The sequence below is a fragment of the Oryctolagus cuniculus genome, chromosome X, assembly GCF_051225735.1.
Source record: "Oryctolagus cuniculus isolate XC-2025 breed Fujian yellow rabbit chromosome X, ASM5122573v1, whole genome shotgun sequence".
NCBI lineage: Eukaryota > Metazoa > Chordata > Mammalia > Lagomorpha > Leporidae > Oryctolagus > Oryctolagus cuniculus.
In genome coordinates, this window is record NC_142888.1 from 90788235 (window position 1) to 90803128 (window position 14894).

Here is a 14894-nt window from a genome sequence, read left to right on the forward strand (position 1 = left end):
CCTAACCTGGAGCAAGATGGTCATGTCCATCAATCACTGGATATGCAGTACCCCTAGGAATCGGGTGTGACCTTGGGGAAGGTGGCTCTCTTCAGCTGGCAGCTGAGCACTGTGTCCTGGCAGCACTCTTAGCAACTGAAATAAGAGGCTTTTTGATCCTGAAGGGGGATCAGGGCAGCAGATGGCAGAATCCACCACAACGTGGTATCTTTTCCTTACAAAAGAGCTGGTAGTCATCAGATGCTAAAACTGAGAATAATTTTCCTTTAAAGGTGAAGTACTTAATAAGATTTGAATTTTCATTAAAGTGATATTTACATTTCACAGCTATATTTAAATAAAGTCCTAATTTATACCTTCCAAATATTTAGCCACAAATATGTAAACTTCCATTTATGCTTTTGCTCTAAGTCCCTCAAATACTATTGACAGGCCTGCCTAGCTAGAACACATCATCTTCATTCTGGGTAAATAATGCAAGAAGTTCCTAGTTACTATACAAATATCATAAAATACAGATGAGTAGGAAAACAAGATAAAATAACCCATTGGTCCAACATTCATAGGAAATTGTTAACAATCTAAGAGTATGCACTGAGAATGTATACATTATACATATATATATGCCTTTTCTTCATTAAAAAGTATGACATGGGCTTTTCCAATCTACTTTTCTCATTTAAGAGTAGATGCTAAATTTTAGGAAATTAAATGCAAATATCCATTAGCATTTTCAATAGTTGAAGAATATTTCAATGTGTAAACATCTCTTAAATTGTTTAACCAATTACTTATTTTGAGACACGTGGATTGCTTACTCTCCATCACCCTTCCAAACCTCCCGAAGATGCACAGCTCTGCACAGCCAATTATCTGGCCATTTCCTAGGGGTTAACTGTCTGCAAGGGCAATTACTGGGTCAAAGGATGTGTCCATCTTGAACGCTTCTGAAATGCGTACGCCAGTGGACCTTGTACCAACGTCCTAGATGGTTCCATAAAAGTCTCACTCCAACCAGCCTTGTAAAACAAATCTGGTTCAAGTGCTACAAGTTGTTGTTTCTTCTACTATACGTTCCTATTATTTCAAGAGGATAACCACCCATTCACTCTCACACACCCCAGAGTTGGACAAGACACAGGAGGTCTTCCTGTCAAATGCCCCCCAGGACCCTGAAATCAAATTGGCCCTGCCCACGCGTCCCCAGAGCAGGTTCCAGCACCAGCTGTTCCAAGGGGCTCTCGCTTCTGTCCTGTCCTTCCCACGCCCACAGCCACCAGTGACATTTTATGCCTGTATCATATAGTGCCGGATGACAGGGCTAACTTGCAACTGATTTCCCCATCTCTAGTCACGTGGGGTGGGCTAGTCCCCACCCCAGCTCGGACCCATCCTGCTCACAAACCAGCCACTTCGGTTTCCTTTCATCCTGTCATTCCTCTGATCACAAAAGGCCGTGGTGTCTCTCAGGGGTGCGTGGGCAACAGCCAGACACCGCAGTTTAGCAGGCAGGGCTGTTGCATGGATGGGACTCATTCCCGACTCTGTCTCCTGTCACTCCCCTCCCCCACTCTGCACTCCAGGCAGGCCAGCCGCCTCCCTGGAGGAGGACTCCCATGGCTACAACCTTTCTTCCCACTCCTCCCTCCCCGAGTGCCCTCCTGAAGCCTCTCCTGACCCTTTCGTATCCCCCTGCTCTGCACAACTTGCCCTGGCACTGCTGTGCACGAGAGCTTCTGCCGCCTCTGAGCACTGATGGGAAGTACTGACAGGGAGCATCTGCCATGATGGGAGGCTCCCAGCTCCACTACTGTCTCCTCGCTGGCACACAGCTGGCCTTTCCAAGCAGAACACAAAGTCAAGGACGAGGACGGTGTCTGTTTTTCTGCTGCTTAAAACACACAACTTTATTGATGACATAAAAATAAAATCTCAAATGTATAAACATAAGTCCACACAAAGGACCAAAGATTACCTTATTTATAAAGAATCAGATCAGTTCTGCTCATGAAGCATACTAAAAATATCTCAATCCAGACAAGATAAAAATCAACACATGTATTTTCAGTACAAGTTTGAATTCATTTGGAGTTCATTAAAATGGTCTGGCTATAGACCATCATAGGTAACATCAGTTTTGAAGTTATAATGCAGTTTACAATGTGCATCATTTCTGGCTGTAAAACCAAAATATCATTCAAATTTGAGCACACAAAGCCAATCAGAGTTTACTTATCAATATTTCAACTCTTTCTTTCACCTCAGGGTCATTGCATTCTGCCGCTAAAAGTCGAAGCTTCTTGGCACATGCTTTGGGTCGTTGGAATAGGAAATAAAGGGAATTTTTACTGAATTTGTCTTGAGTAAACACTTTTGACCTTCTTTTAAAATGGTAATTTATATTTTCAAATAATGAAAGAGCATTAAGGATATTCTCTTTTGTCTCTTTCTTGCTAAAAATGTTAATCAGTGCTGTTGGTGCATTAGCAATGAGCAAGTCTTTTGTCATAGATGGATTTTTAGAGAAGTTCACAAGCATTCCCAAAACATGGTCTTTAGTTTCTCCACTTCCCACAGTTAACAAACGAAGAAATTCTGAAATATAATTTGTAACCATATGCTGATATTCACTAGTAATAGTCAGGTGCCTTATCAGTCTTAGTCCAGCCAGCTGCACGTTTGAGTTCAAGGGATAGGTGACTGTGTCTTCACATACTTGGTTTAAGTACGTTTTAACTTTCCTATGGTTTTCAGCAGCCACTGAGATATTATTCAATGCATTTAAAGCCTTCTGCCTAACACTGGGGTATGGATTATTGAGCAAGCCTTCAATAACTGAGATTCCACCAACATTACGAACAACTTCATGGGAATATGGATAATCGGCACTGTTATACAGAGCATTATTGGCTATTTCATGGACGGAAGGGTCTTCGGTCATCTCAATCATGCAAATGAGTTTTTCAAGGTCTCGTGGATCCATATTAGCTTCACGTTTACAGCGGCAGGACCAGGGCCGAATTTTCTCCCCAGGCTTGCTCTGCTTTCTGAACTCATCTTCAGCTAGGAGGCTGGCCTCGTATTGGTGTGAAAATTTCATTTCCGACCAGATCACAGCTCCATCCCATGACCCCATTCCTGCCCCAGGGACCATGGATGGATACGTGCCTCTTGACTCAGCTGACTTTTTGGCTTTAGCCTTAGATGTGGATTTGTCCTCACTTCCAGTTTCATCACCAGTACAGAACCAAGACCTTATATCAACACCGTCAGCAACTTCAAACTTGTCATCAACGATGGCCTTAGCCTCAATTGCAGACTCAAAATCAACATCTTTCTCACTCTTGGATCTGCACTCATTACTGTTCTCACTCTCAGCCCAAAACAAAGACCTTAAACTGATCTCCTCAATATCAGGGCTGGAAGATCCACTTAGCTCATCTTCATCTAAATGCCTAGCCCAAGTCCAGGACCCTGTGCCAGTCTCTTCCCCAGCCCCAAGGCTAGACCTTTTAGTGGTTACATCTCTATCCCAAGACCAAGACCATATCCTGGCCTCTGCTCCAGCCCCAGCTCCAGCCTCAGCCCTAGCCCCAACCCCAGCTGCAGCCCCAGACAGAGCCCCAGCCACAGCCCTAGCCCCAACCCCAGCCCCAGCCCCAGCCCCAGCTCCAGCCTCAGCCCTAGCCCCAACCCCAGCCCCAGCCCCAGCCCCAGCTCCAGCCTCAGCCCTAGCCCCAACCCCAGCTGCAGCCCCAGACAGAGCCCCAGCCACAGCCCTAGCCCCAACCCCAGCCCCAGCCCCAGCCCCAGCTCCAGCCTCAGCCCTAGCCCCAACCCCAGCTGCAGCCCCAGACAGAGCCCCAGCCCCAGCTCCAGCCTCAGCTCTAACCCCAACTCCAGCTGCAGCCCCAGCCTGAGCCCCAGCCCCAGCCCCAGCTGCAGCTCCAGCCCCAGGCCCAGATACTTCTGAGATAACAGGCCCAAACCCAGCCACCGCCACGGCCTCAGCCCCAGCTGCAGCCACAGCTTCAGCCCCAACCTCAGCTGCAGCCGCAGCCTCAGTCCCAACCTCAGCTGCAGCCCCAACTGGAGTTGCAGGCACAACTGGAGCCACAGCTATAGCTGGCACCGCAGCCACAGCTGGAGCCACAGCCACAGCCGGAGCTGGAGCCACAGCTGGAGCCACAGCCACAGCCGGAGCCGGAGCCAGAGCCGGAGCCACAACTGGAGTCGCAGCCACAGCCGGAGCCACAGCCACAGCTGGAGCCACAGCCGGAGCCGGAGCCACAGCTGGAGCCGGAGCCACAGCTGGAGCCGCAGGCACAGCCGGAGCCACAGCCACAGCCACAGCTGGAGCCACAGCCACAGCTGGAGCTGCAGCCACAGCTGGAGCCACGGCCACAGCTGGAGCCACAGCCACAACTGGAGCCGCAGCTATAGTTGGAGCCGCAGCCACAACTGGAGCCACAGCTACAGCTGGAGCCATTGCCACAACCGGAGCTACTGCCACAACCGGGCCTGCAGCTATAGCTGGAGCCTCAGCCACAGCCGGAGCCACAGCCACAGCCACGACAGGAGCCGCAGCCACAGCCGGAGCTGCAACCACAGCTGCAGCTGCAGCCTCAGCTCCAACCCCAACCACAGCCTCAGCTGGAGTTGCAGACACAGCTTCAGTCAGAGCAGGAGCTACAGTTACGGACACAGCCTCAGCCACAGGTCCGGGTACAGCCCCAGCCTCAGCCTCAGCCCCAGCTGCAGCCGCAGCTGCAGACGCAGCCTCAACTCCGGCTGCAGCCACAGATGCAGGCTCAACTCCGGCCTCAGCCTCCACACGGGAACTGATAAAAGCTGCCCCCTCAGATCCGATCCAGGACCCAAGACTGGCCTTATTCTCAGTGTCAAACCTAGAACTGGTAATGGCCTCTTCCCCAGTGCCTGATCTAGATTCAGAACTGGCCCCATCCTTAATATCAGATCTAGGCACAATAATAGCCCCTTCTCCTGTCCAGCACCAAGTTCCTATAAGAGCCTCACTCCCGGGCCCAAACCAGAATCCTTCATTGGCCTCCACCTCAGCACTGACCAGGAACCTTCCACTCGTCTGGTCCTGAGATCTGTTCCAGGACCCTCCACTGGCCTGCTCCTCAGTTCCTAGCCTAGACTCTACACTGGTCTCATTCTCGGGCCTAGATCCAGCCCAGGATTCTCCATTGGCCTGGGCCCCAGTCCCAGCCCAAGATGTTCCACTGATCTGATCCCCAGTACCAACCCAGAATCCACCATTCGACTGATCTGCAGGCCCTGGCCTAGACCCTCCAATGACCTGGCCACCAGCCCCGGCCCAGGGATCTCCTCCACTGGACTGATCCTCAGGCCCTGGCCTGGACCCTCCGCCAGCCTGATTCCCAGTACCAGCCCAGAACCCTACGGCAATGGCCTGATCCTCAAATTCAGATTTGGAACAGCCACCAGCCTGATTCCCAGTCCAGGATCCTCCACTGACTTGACCCCCAATACCAGCCCAGGACCCACCACTAGACTGGTTTGTGGGCCCCAGCCTAGATCCTCCAGCATCCTGGCCAGCAGCCTCACCCCAGGGCCCTCCTCCATTGGTCTGACTCCCAGTGTAAGCACAGAACCATCCACTGGCCTGGTCCCCAGTGCCAGCCCAGGAATTTCCAGTGGGCTGGTCCACTGGGTTGGGACCAAGCCTAGATTCTACACCAGTCTGGTCTCTAGCATCAGGCCAGGATCCTCCTCCATTGGCCTGATCCTCAAACACAGGCTGTGCCCCACCAGCAGCCAAATCCTCAGTCCCAGCCTGGGACCCTCCAGTGGCCTGGTCTACAGCCGCAGCCAAGAACCCTCCACTGATTTGGTCCCCAGAGTTTGCCCAGGACTTTCCACTGGACTGATCCTCTGGTCCCGACTTAGACCCTCCAGTAGCCTGGCCACCAGTCCCAGACCAAGAACCTTCTTCGCTGGCCTGATTCTCAAATCCAGGCTTAGATTCGGCACCAGACTGCTCACTAGTCTCAGCCCAGGCCCCTCCGCCAGCCTGGTTCCCAGTGTCAGGCCAGGACACACTACTGGTCTGGTCTACAGGCCCCAACCTGGACCCTCCACTGGCCTGGCCACCAACCACAGCCCAGGGACCTTTTTCACTGGCCTGATCCTCAAACATGGGCTTGGCCCCTGCAACAGACTGATCCCCAGTCCCAACCCAGGACCCTCCACTAGATTGGTCCACAGCCCCAGCCCAGTATCCAACGCTAACCATATTCCCAGTGCTAGCCCCAGCCCAGGTCCCTCCACTGGCCTGGTTCTCGACCCCAGTCCAGGATCCTCCAATGGCCACTTCCCCAGCCCAGGACACCCCTGTAGCCTGGCACCCAGCCCAAGATGCCTCACTGGCCTGACCCACAGCCCAGGACCCTGCAACGGCCTGGTTCCCAGAGACAACCCAAGTGCCCCCACTGGCCTGGTTCTCAACCCCAGCCCAGGACCCCTCACTAGCCTGACTTGCAACCCAGAGCCCTCCACTGGCCTGGTCCCCAGCTCCCGCCCAGGACCCAACACTGACTTCATTTTCAGCCCTAGCCCCAGCCCAGGACTTAACACTAGCTTCATCACAAGCCACGGCCCAGGACCTAATAATGCCGGCCTTATCACTAGCCCCACTCCAGGACCCAATCCTGGCTTCATTCTCATCGTCAGCCCAGGACACACTATTCTCCCAGTCTCCATCCATGGCCTGAAACCTAAACTTGATCCACCGCTCAGCAGCAATCCAATCCTCGACACCAATCCCATTCCAATAGTAGTCGTGAACGCTAGGCTGAGTCTTCCTGCAGGCCTGAGCGCCTGCCCCACCCTCACTCTCAGAAGTAGCTACAGCCTCCACTTGGGGTTTCGCATGAAGCTCATCAGCTGCTGTGACTTCTGCCCCAGAACTGGCCATAGTCTTGTCTCTTGCCCCAAGCATGGCCTCATCCTGGGAACTGGCCATAGCCTGGAACTGAGCAGAGCCCCTTGTACCTGCCCTGGCCCCTGCTTTAGGTGCAGCATTGGAATTACTCCTGATCTTATTCCTGGCACCAAGCAAGGACTCACCCTGAGAATTAGCCACAGTTTGGGTCTGGGCAGAACCTGCTGTACCTGCCCCAGCCTCTGCCTTAGGCACAGCATTGGGATTGCCCCTGACCTTATTCCTGGCACCAAGCAGGTTCTCACTCTTGGAACTGACCACAACATGGAGCTGGGCAGGGCCTATTGTGTCTGCCCCAGGCTCAGACTTAGGCACAGCACTGGGATTGCCCCTGACCTTACTTCTGGCACCAGGCAAGGCCTCACTCTGGATATTGGTCATGACCTGGGACTGGGAAAAGCCGGTTGTCCCTGCCCCAGCCTCTGCCTTAGACATAGGGTTGCTCTTGACCTTACTCCTGGCACCAGCCAAGGCTTCACCTTGAGAACCGGCTGCAACCTGAGGCTGAGCAGAGCTTGTAGTACTTTTTCCAGCCTCTGCCTTGGACACAGAATTGGGATTATCTTTAACCTTATTCTTGGCACTAGGTAAGGCCTTACCCTGGGAATTAGCTGTAGCCTGAGGCTGGGCGGAGCCCATGGTATCTGGCCTAGCCCCTGCCTTAGGTACAGCATTGCGGTTGCTCCTGACTTTATTCTTGACAGTAGGCAAAGCCTCATTCTGGGAACTGGCCACAGCCTGAGGCTGAGCAGAGCCCACTGCATCTAGCCCAGCCCCTGTGTTAGACACAGCACTGGAATTGCCCCTGACCTTGCTCCTGGCACCAGGCAAGGTCTCACCTTGGGAATGAAGCACAACCTGGGGCTGGGCAGAACCCATTGTACCCACCCCAGCCTCTGCCTTAGGCACAGCATTGGGATTACCTTTGAACTTATTCCTGGCACCAGGCAAGATCTCACTCTGGGAACTGGCCACAGCCTGTGGCTGAGCAGAGCCCACTATACTTGCCCCAGTCTCCACCTTAGACATAGCATTGAGATTGACATTGCCCTTGACCTTACTCCTGGCGCCAAGTGAGGCCTCACCCTGGGAATTAGCCACAACCTGCAGCTGGGCAGAACCTGTGGCATCTGCCCCTGGCCCTGCCTTAGACATAACACTGGAATTTTCCTTGACCTTATTCTTAGAACCAGGCAAGGGCTCACCCTGGGAACTGCTCACTGACTGAGGCTGGGCAGAGCCTGTTATACCTTCCTCTGTCCCTGCCTTAGGCACAGCATTGGGGTTGCCCCTGACTCTATTCTTGGCACCAAGCAATGCTTCACCCTGGGAATTGGCCACAGCCTGAGACTGACTGCACGCTCTCTGGTCTGCCTTGGCCCCTGCTTTAGAAATGCCATTAGAATCCCCTCTACCATCAACCTTGGAGTCAGGCAAGGCCTCAGCTTGGGTCTTGATCCCAGCCTGAGGCTGTGCACAGTTTTTCACGTCTGTCTCAATCCCTGCCTTACATTTGGTTTTGGTTTTGGCTTTTCCTCTACTGCCTTTACCTCTAGTACTGGGTAAGGCTTCACCCTGGTTCGGAGTTGTAGTCTGAGTGCCTTCCTTAGACATGGTGCTGACATTGGTCACAGATTGAGGCTGTGTACAAGATACCATGACTGGCGCAGCCCCTGCCTTATCCATGACATTGGCATTAGCTCTATTCTTATCCTTGGCATCAGGCAAGGCCTCAGTTTGGGAATTGGCCTTCACGTTGGTCTTGGTCCCTGCTTTAGCACTGGCATTTGGGTTACTTCTACTCTTAGCCTTGGCATCAGGCACAGCCTCAGCCAGGGCACTGGCTATAGCTTGAGGCTGAGCAGTAGCCCTCACGTCAGCTCCAGGCATGGCCTTAGATTCAACACTGCTGTTTCCCTTGTCATCAACCCTGGAGCCAATCCCCACCTCAGCGTGTTTCTTGAACACAGTCTGAGGTTGTACACAAGCTCTCATATCTGCCCCTGCGCCTGCCTTCCATGTCACATTGGTCTTACTCCCAGCATCAATCCTTGCCTCAGGCAAGACCTCAGCCTGGGCCTTGGCAACAATTTGAGGCTGAGCACAAGCCCTTGCGTCTGCCCCAGCCCCTCCCCTGGATAGGGTTTTGAGATTTCCCTTGTCTTCAACCCCAGCACCAAGGGTGTCATCATCCTGGATCTTGGCTATAGCCTGAGACTGTGCACAGGACCGCATGTCCACTCCAGCTACTTCCCTGGATACGCCATTGGAATTTTCCCTAGCATCAGCTGTGGCACCAGACCTGGCCTCAGACTGAGTCTTCACCACACCCACAGTCTCTTCTAGGGCTGTTGCCTTGGTCTCAGCCACGATTCCAGTCTTGTTCATGGCTCCCATCTTGGCCAATTCCCTGCTCACCGCCAAGGCCTCATTCTGTGTCATCATTACTCTGTTAGTCTCTGTCTCCTTTTCAGCCAACGTACACATTTCAGCTTTGGTCTGCATTATTGCTTCTTTCTTGGCCTCTGCCTTGGCAGCCAGTGCCAAAGCCTTAGCCTTGGTCTGAGTCACTGCCTCTTTCCTGACTACTCTCCCAGCCTCAGTATCCGTTTGGGTCACTGCCTCTTTCACGGCCACTTCCCTGGCTTTCTCCTTGGCTTCGGTCAGAGTCTCTGCCTCTGTCAGAACCAGTGTTCCAGCCGCTACTTCGGCCTCACATTGAGTCTCTGCCTCTGCCCCAGTCATTGCTTTGGCCTGAGTGTTGACTTTGGGACCTGGTATATCAGTGGCCTTGGTGTCTACTTCAGTCCCAGATCCACCTCCTGCTCCAGTTTCTGCTCCGGTCTCGGCTTTCGGTCTAGCCTCAATCTCTGTCCCAGCCATGGCTTCACACACGGCCAAGGTCTGGTTCTGTACCCCAACCACGGTCTCCGTCTTGACTCGAGACCCATTTCGGTCAAGTCTCCTGACACTCTGGGCTCTTCCCTTGGTTAATTTGTAAATGTAGTAGCAGGTGCCAGCCCAGATCACCAGTCCTGCAGTCACCCAGCCCACTTCCTGAACACGGCCCATGTAATCACCCCTGCTGAAGACACCAAGGTACAGAGGGGCTCACTCGGACTGGGGAAAGAGGGTGGCAGGTCTGGGTGTAGGCCTGTGAGGGTGCTGGTCTTCAGTCACTCAAAGGCCACCACAGCTGCCACTGGAGGTAGACCTAGAAGTGGAGGAAGGAAATGGACTAAAACTTCTCTTCTAAATCTATTGCATCACACAGAAAGATACACAGAGGGATGGCAAAGGGTAGATATTATGCGCTTGGTAGAAGACTATGATTAGCAAGCTTTCCACCCTTTGTATTTCATCCTTTCCCCACCATCCCCAGTGCCCAACAATTTCCCCCCATGGTGCTTCCATACACATTACCATACACCAGATAAACAGTGAGAAGGAAGGTGGGAGGGCTGGTGATGAGTGGGAGAGAGAGAGAAAGCCTCAGATGTTGGTTTTTACTGGCCCTAGACCTACTCTGGCCACCATTCCCACAGGTCCCCACCCTCATACCAACCTTTAATGATCCAATGATTCCTCCTCTTTCCTTCTCTTGCTTGGTGATATACTCTAAAGTAGATACATAAACTCATGAGATCTGTGGACCTAGAGACAGACAGACAGACAGATGGAGGGACAGGTGGGAGTGTAGATTCTGTTCTTGATGGGACAAGCATCTAGTTAGTCTCCCCGCCACTGACCCGACTCCCCCAGGCATGATCTCACTCTTTTCCCTGGACCAGAATGAAGATGAGAGTGAGGGATAAGTGGTAGGCATGGGGAGAGAGGTGACTGAGAAAAGAAGAGGTTAGGGATCCTACAGACTGAACACTGGCCCTTACTGCATCCAGACTGGTCTCCATCAAACCACCTTGGAGGTCTACCCAGGCAGGCCCCACCCTCTTACCAGTCTACACTGATCAGGGGCAATGTCCTCCTTGGTTCTTTGCCTCTGATGACCTCACGCACTACAGCAGACGTGCAGGCAGATCTATGGACATGAAACAACAAAGAGGCAATAATGGAGACCAAGTCCTTTGTAGAACACACAAGCACCCCCAGTGCCTGCCTTGCCAGAACCCGGGGCCACTTTAGTAATGTGTCTCATCTCAAGTCTTCTGTCAATCACACTCTGGCCCATACTTACCCCAGTATTCTCAGAATTCCCCACACCACAATGGATAGAGGGTGTGGCAGCACTATGCACAGTCAGCAGTGTGAGAGGCAGGTGTGCCCTGCAATGAGACCTCCTCCTGTCTCAGCCACCTGCTATGCCCACCCTCATTTGTCATGCTCAGGCACTGCCCACCTTCACACCAGCCTCCACGGTTCCAGGGCACTCTCCCCCCTTTTCCATTGCTTCCAGGAGTAACCAACCCTGCTGTAGGCCTATGGAAGACCTAGGAACAGAGAGAGAAAAGGAGAAGGTGAGTGTTGAGTGCTTGTGATATCCCAGCAATCTAAGGCATGGGTCCCCATACATGTCCGTCTGGATTCAGACACCCATTTCCTGGCAGGCAGAACCCAGGCCTTCCCCAGCACTGAGCCAGGCAAGACAGAAATGGGAGACAGGAAAAGGAAAATGCGAGAGACAGGGCAAGTTATTTTTAAACCATCCATACAGAGTTCTAAGGCTTCCCTCCCGCAAAAGTTCATCAGTATTATTGTGAAGTACAAATAAAAGCATCTATAGGAAAGTTTGCTGTCTTTATTGATCTTCAGCCTACAATTTAAAAGCCCTAAGCCTTGCAAGTGAACACAGTTTAGGGAAAGTTTCCTAGCTACGCCACCCCACCCCCCACCCCAATCCAGCAGTGGGAGCGCCTAAGTTCCAGTGGGAGAATTCATACACGACTTGGAGGGTTCACACACACAGCCGGCGCTCCCACTCACCTCCAGGGATCCTGTGCGGCTTTCTCCTCCCCTTCGTCCCTCGCCTCAGCCACAAGCAGTGCCACCCCGAACTATTGTCCAACAGACTGGAGAGAGAGTGGAGGCGCTGAGTACCGGCCAGCCGTCAGGCCACCCCATCCCGCTACTCGCTGGCCTTCTGGGACTCAGGACCCGGTTGTCAAACGTCCCTCCTGTCATTCAACACACCACCCCTGCCAAACCCGCCGTCCACTCACTCAGGCCCACCATTTTCTCTGCAAACGCCACCGTGGCGCGCCTCTTGCACTGAAACGAGCAGGAAGGGAGCGGCTATGTGGGGTCAGAGGATGTGCATCTCAATCGGCATTTCCTCCCGGAGACACTCTCCCCACAAGCCGCCCTGTCAAAGCCCACGGCTCCCCCAGCACAGATGTAGGCGGGGGCAGGGGGCACGGGAGACTCAGAGGCGAACTTGAGCCAGCATAGACCTCCCCCCAAACCCCGCACCCGTCGCCGGGCCCGCGAGCCGCTGCCGTCCTGGCCGCCGGGGCCCTCACCTGCTCCGCTCTGCCCGGGCCCGATGCCAGCCCGCCGAGCGCAGGGCAGCGGGGAGCTGGTAGCCAGACGCGAGTGACGACTGCACCCGAGGCTGCGTCCCTCTGCAGCTCGGGGTCACGTGACGGCCGCGCGTCACCGCCGCGCTCGCCCCCCCCCTCGCTACCCCCTGCCGGACGGCGGGCGGTCCACAGGATCCCCCCTCCGCGCCCACGGCCGCCCCTTCCGTCCCTCGGTGCTCTGTGCCCCGGCGCCACGCACCGCCCTGTCACTCATCTCCGGCCTCTCCAATCTGAGGGCCCGCAAGTGGCATCACCGCCCTGCGGTTGGAGTGTGCCTCGCTCCGGTTACTAGGGAAGGTCTGTAGCCCCCTCCCACGCCCAGGCCTTACTGTGGCCTTTTCTGCTTTTTCTTTGAGGAATCCTTTCTTGCCTTCTTAGCCTTGAAGCTTAACACATCCTACCCGGTCACTCTACAACCTGTCCTCTCTGAGCATAGCTCCAAAGAGGGCGTCAGGAAGGAAAACAGAGAGGGCGACAAGAGCCTTAACTTTCTTCTATAGGTTCTATTTTTTTTTTTTTACATCACACGTTTTTTGTAATCGAGAAATACAGTAGAGCCCTTTGCATGTAACATCAACAACATTCACATTGTAGAAATAACAGAAGATTCATTTGTTTACATCGTTTTGGGTCACATTTAAAGCATGTTTTCTAGTTGTTGTAAACTCCTTCCCAGCTTTCAAACCAGACTAGTAATTCTTGACATTTTAAATACAAAACGTTCCTGAACAAAACCAGCACGCTTTCAACATGATCTATAAATGAGTCTTTGCAAATATAGTCAGTTTTCTCGTCTTGACAGTTTGACCCAGGGGATTTATAGCTTTTTGAAGTTCTGGATGAACTTATGGGTTTCCTGTCAGGTGTCAGAGAGCTTCTTCAGAGAACATTCCTGAATGTTTAATGAAGACCCAACTCCTGATGAACCCACTGCCTTAGAAACCAGTGACTGCAGATACACCTGTTTTCCACCCAGGGACCTACATTTGGATTTTACATAAGCCTGTAGTTAACTGAACCTCGTCACATCCATGACAGCATCAACTGCTGTTGTATGGTTGAAAGGGAGGCTCAGCAGGTGGAATGGTCATTCCATGATGGCACCGGATGGGGGAGGGGGAGGCACTCTCCCCAGTGTCTGCCCTCCCTGCCCTGTGTCAGCCAGGCGGTGGGGAGTGCTCAGCACTTCCTTGCAGACGGTGCTGAGGGTCTGGGGGTGACCGGGCGTCCTACAACATCCCTGACGTCCGCGCCACTTTCTCTTCACCAGTGGGAGGACGAGGGCCCGGACCCCAAGCAGTGGCCAGGAGAAAGGGACCTTTTCATCTCGTGCCTTTGGTTACAGCTGCACGGCACCGGCCGGCTGTACAAGCCCCTCCGAAGAATGCCCAGAACTCAGCGCCAAAGTATGCAGAAGTCAGTCCCCAGACATCCACCTGTCCCCGCGGGGAAGTCAGACTCTAAATATAGCCCCTCCAGGCAGCCTCCTTCTCAGAACACTGAAATGTGACACCCCAGCTGGAGGGCCCCTGAGAGGAGCCCCCCGCTGTGTGGAGGCGGCCCCTTCAGCGCCTGAGCCGGCAGCTCCTAGTACCATCCTGCTTTTCTAATGGCTTCTCACAACTCAGTTGCCAGCAACAAGCAAAGTTTCTCCATCAGAGGAAAAGATTGATGACTCAAAAATATAGAGCTTTTTTTTAAAAAAAAAATATTCAGTATCAAAGGGCTAACGTGTAATCACTTTATCACTAATGAAATGATAAACAACACAATAGAAAAACTGTGCCAGGGCCAGCACTGTGGCATAGCAGCTAAGCCACCACTTGCAGTGCCAGCATCCCATATAGGCACCAGTTCGTGTCCCAGCTGCTCCACTTCCCATCCAGCTCTCTGCTATGGCCTGGGAAAGCAGTAGAAGATGGCCCAACTCCTTGGGCCCCTGCACCCGGCTGGGAGACCTGGAGGAGTCTCCTGGCTTCAGATGGGCGCAGCTCCAGGTGTTGGGGCCATTTAGGGAGTGAACCAGCAGATGGAAGATCACACACACTCTCTCTCTCTGTGTCTGCCTCTCCTTCTCTCTGTGTGTAACTTTGACATTCAAATAAATAAATAAACCTTTTAAAAAAGAAAAACTGTGCCAAAGAATAGATTTATTCCCAGAAAAGGAATAAAAGTGATGGCCAAACATATGAAAAGATGCTCAACTTCAAAGAAATGCAAGTCAAAGCCACTACGTATTATGTTTCAGCCATGAGTTTGTCAAAATTTAGGAATTTGATATTATTGACTGGTTTGTGGGGAAATGGGGATTCTGTTCGAGGCAGATATCCTGATACAATCTTTCCTTGGACGGCAAATCTTTGACC

The 14894-nt window shown here is 52.9% G+C and overlaps 1 protein-coding gene across 31 annotated transcripts in view; it reads right to left on the reverse strand.

Moving 5' to 3' along the window:
- The window catches only part of ARMCX4 (armadillo repeat containing X-linked 4), a 28589-nt gene extending 15843 nt beyond the window's left edge, over window positions 1-12746 (reverse strand). For 6 of the 31 annotated variants that reach the window (XR_011385511.2, XR_011385509.2, XR_011385508.2 and 3 more), the window contains exons 1-5: window positions 12469-12746; window positions 11933-12018; window positions 11349-11439; window positions 10947-11030; window positions 10557-10645 (exon numbers count right to left, since the gene is read on the reverse strand). Coding sequence is in view for 6 of the 31 variants with exons in the window: in XM_070066900.2 (XP_069923001.2) it covers window positions 2222-10063 (7842 nt within the window). In the remaining 25 variants the exon portion in view is untranslated. Of the gene's footprint in view, window positions 1-1880; window positions 10206-10556; window positions 10646-10946; window positions 11031-11348; window positions 11440-11932; window positions 12019-12168 lie in introns of those variants that run through there. The other 25 variants (XR_011385517.2, XR_011385515.2, XR_011385514.2 and 22 more) reach the window with 15 other exon arrangements.
- Between the last annotated feature and the right edge of the window lie 2148 nt (window positions 12747-14894).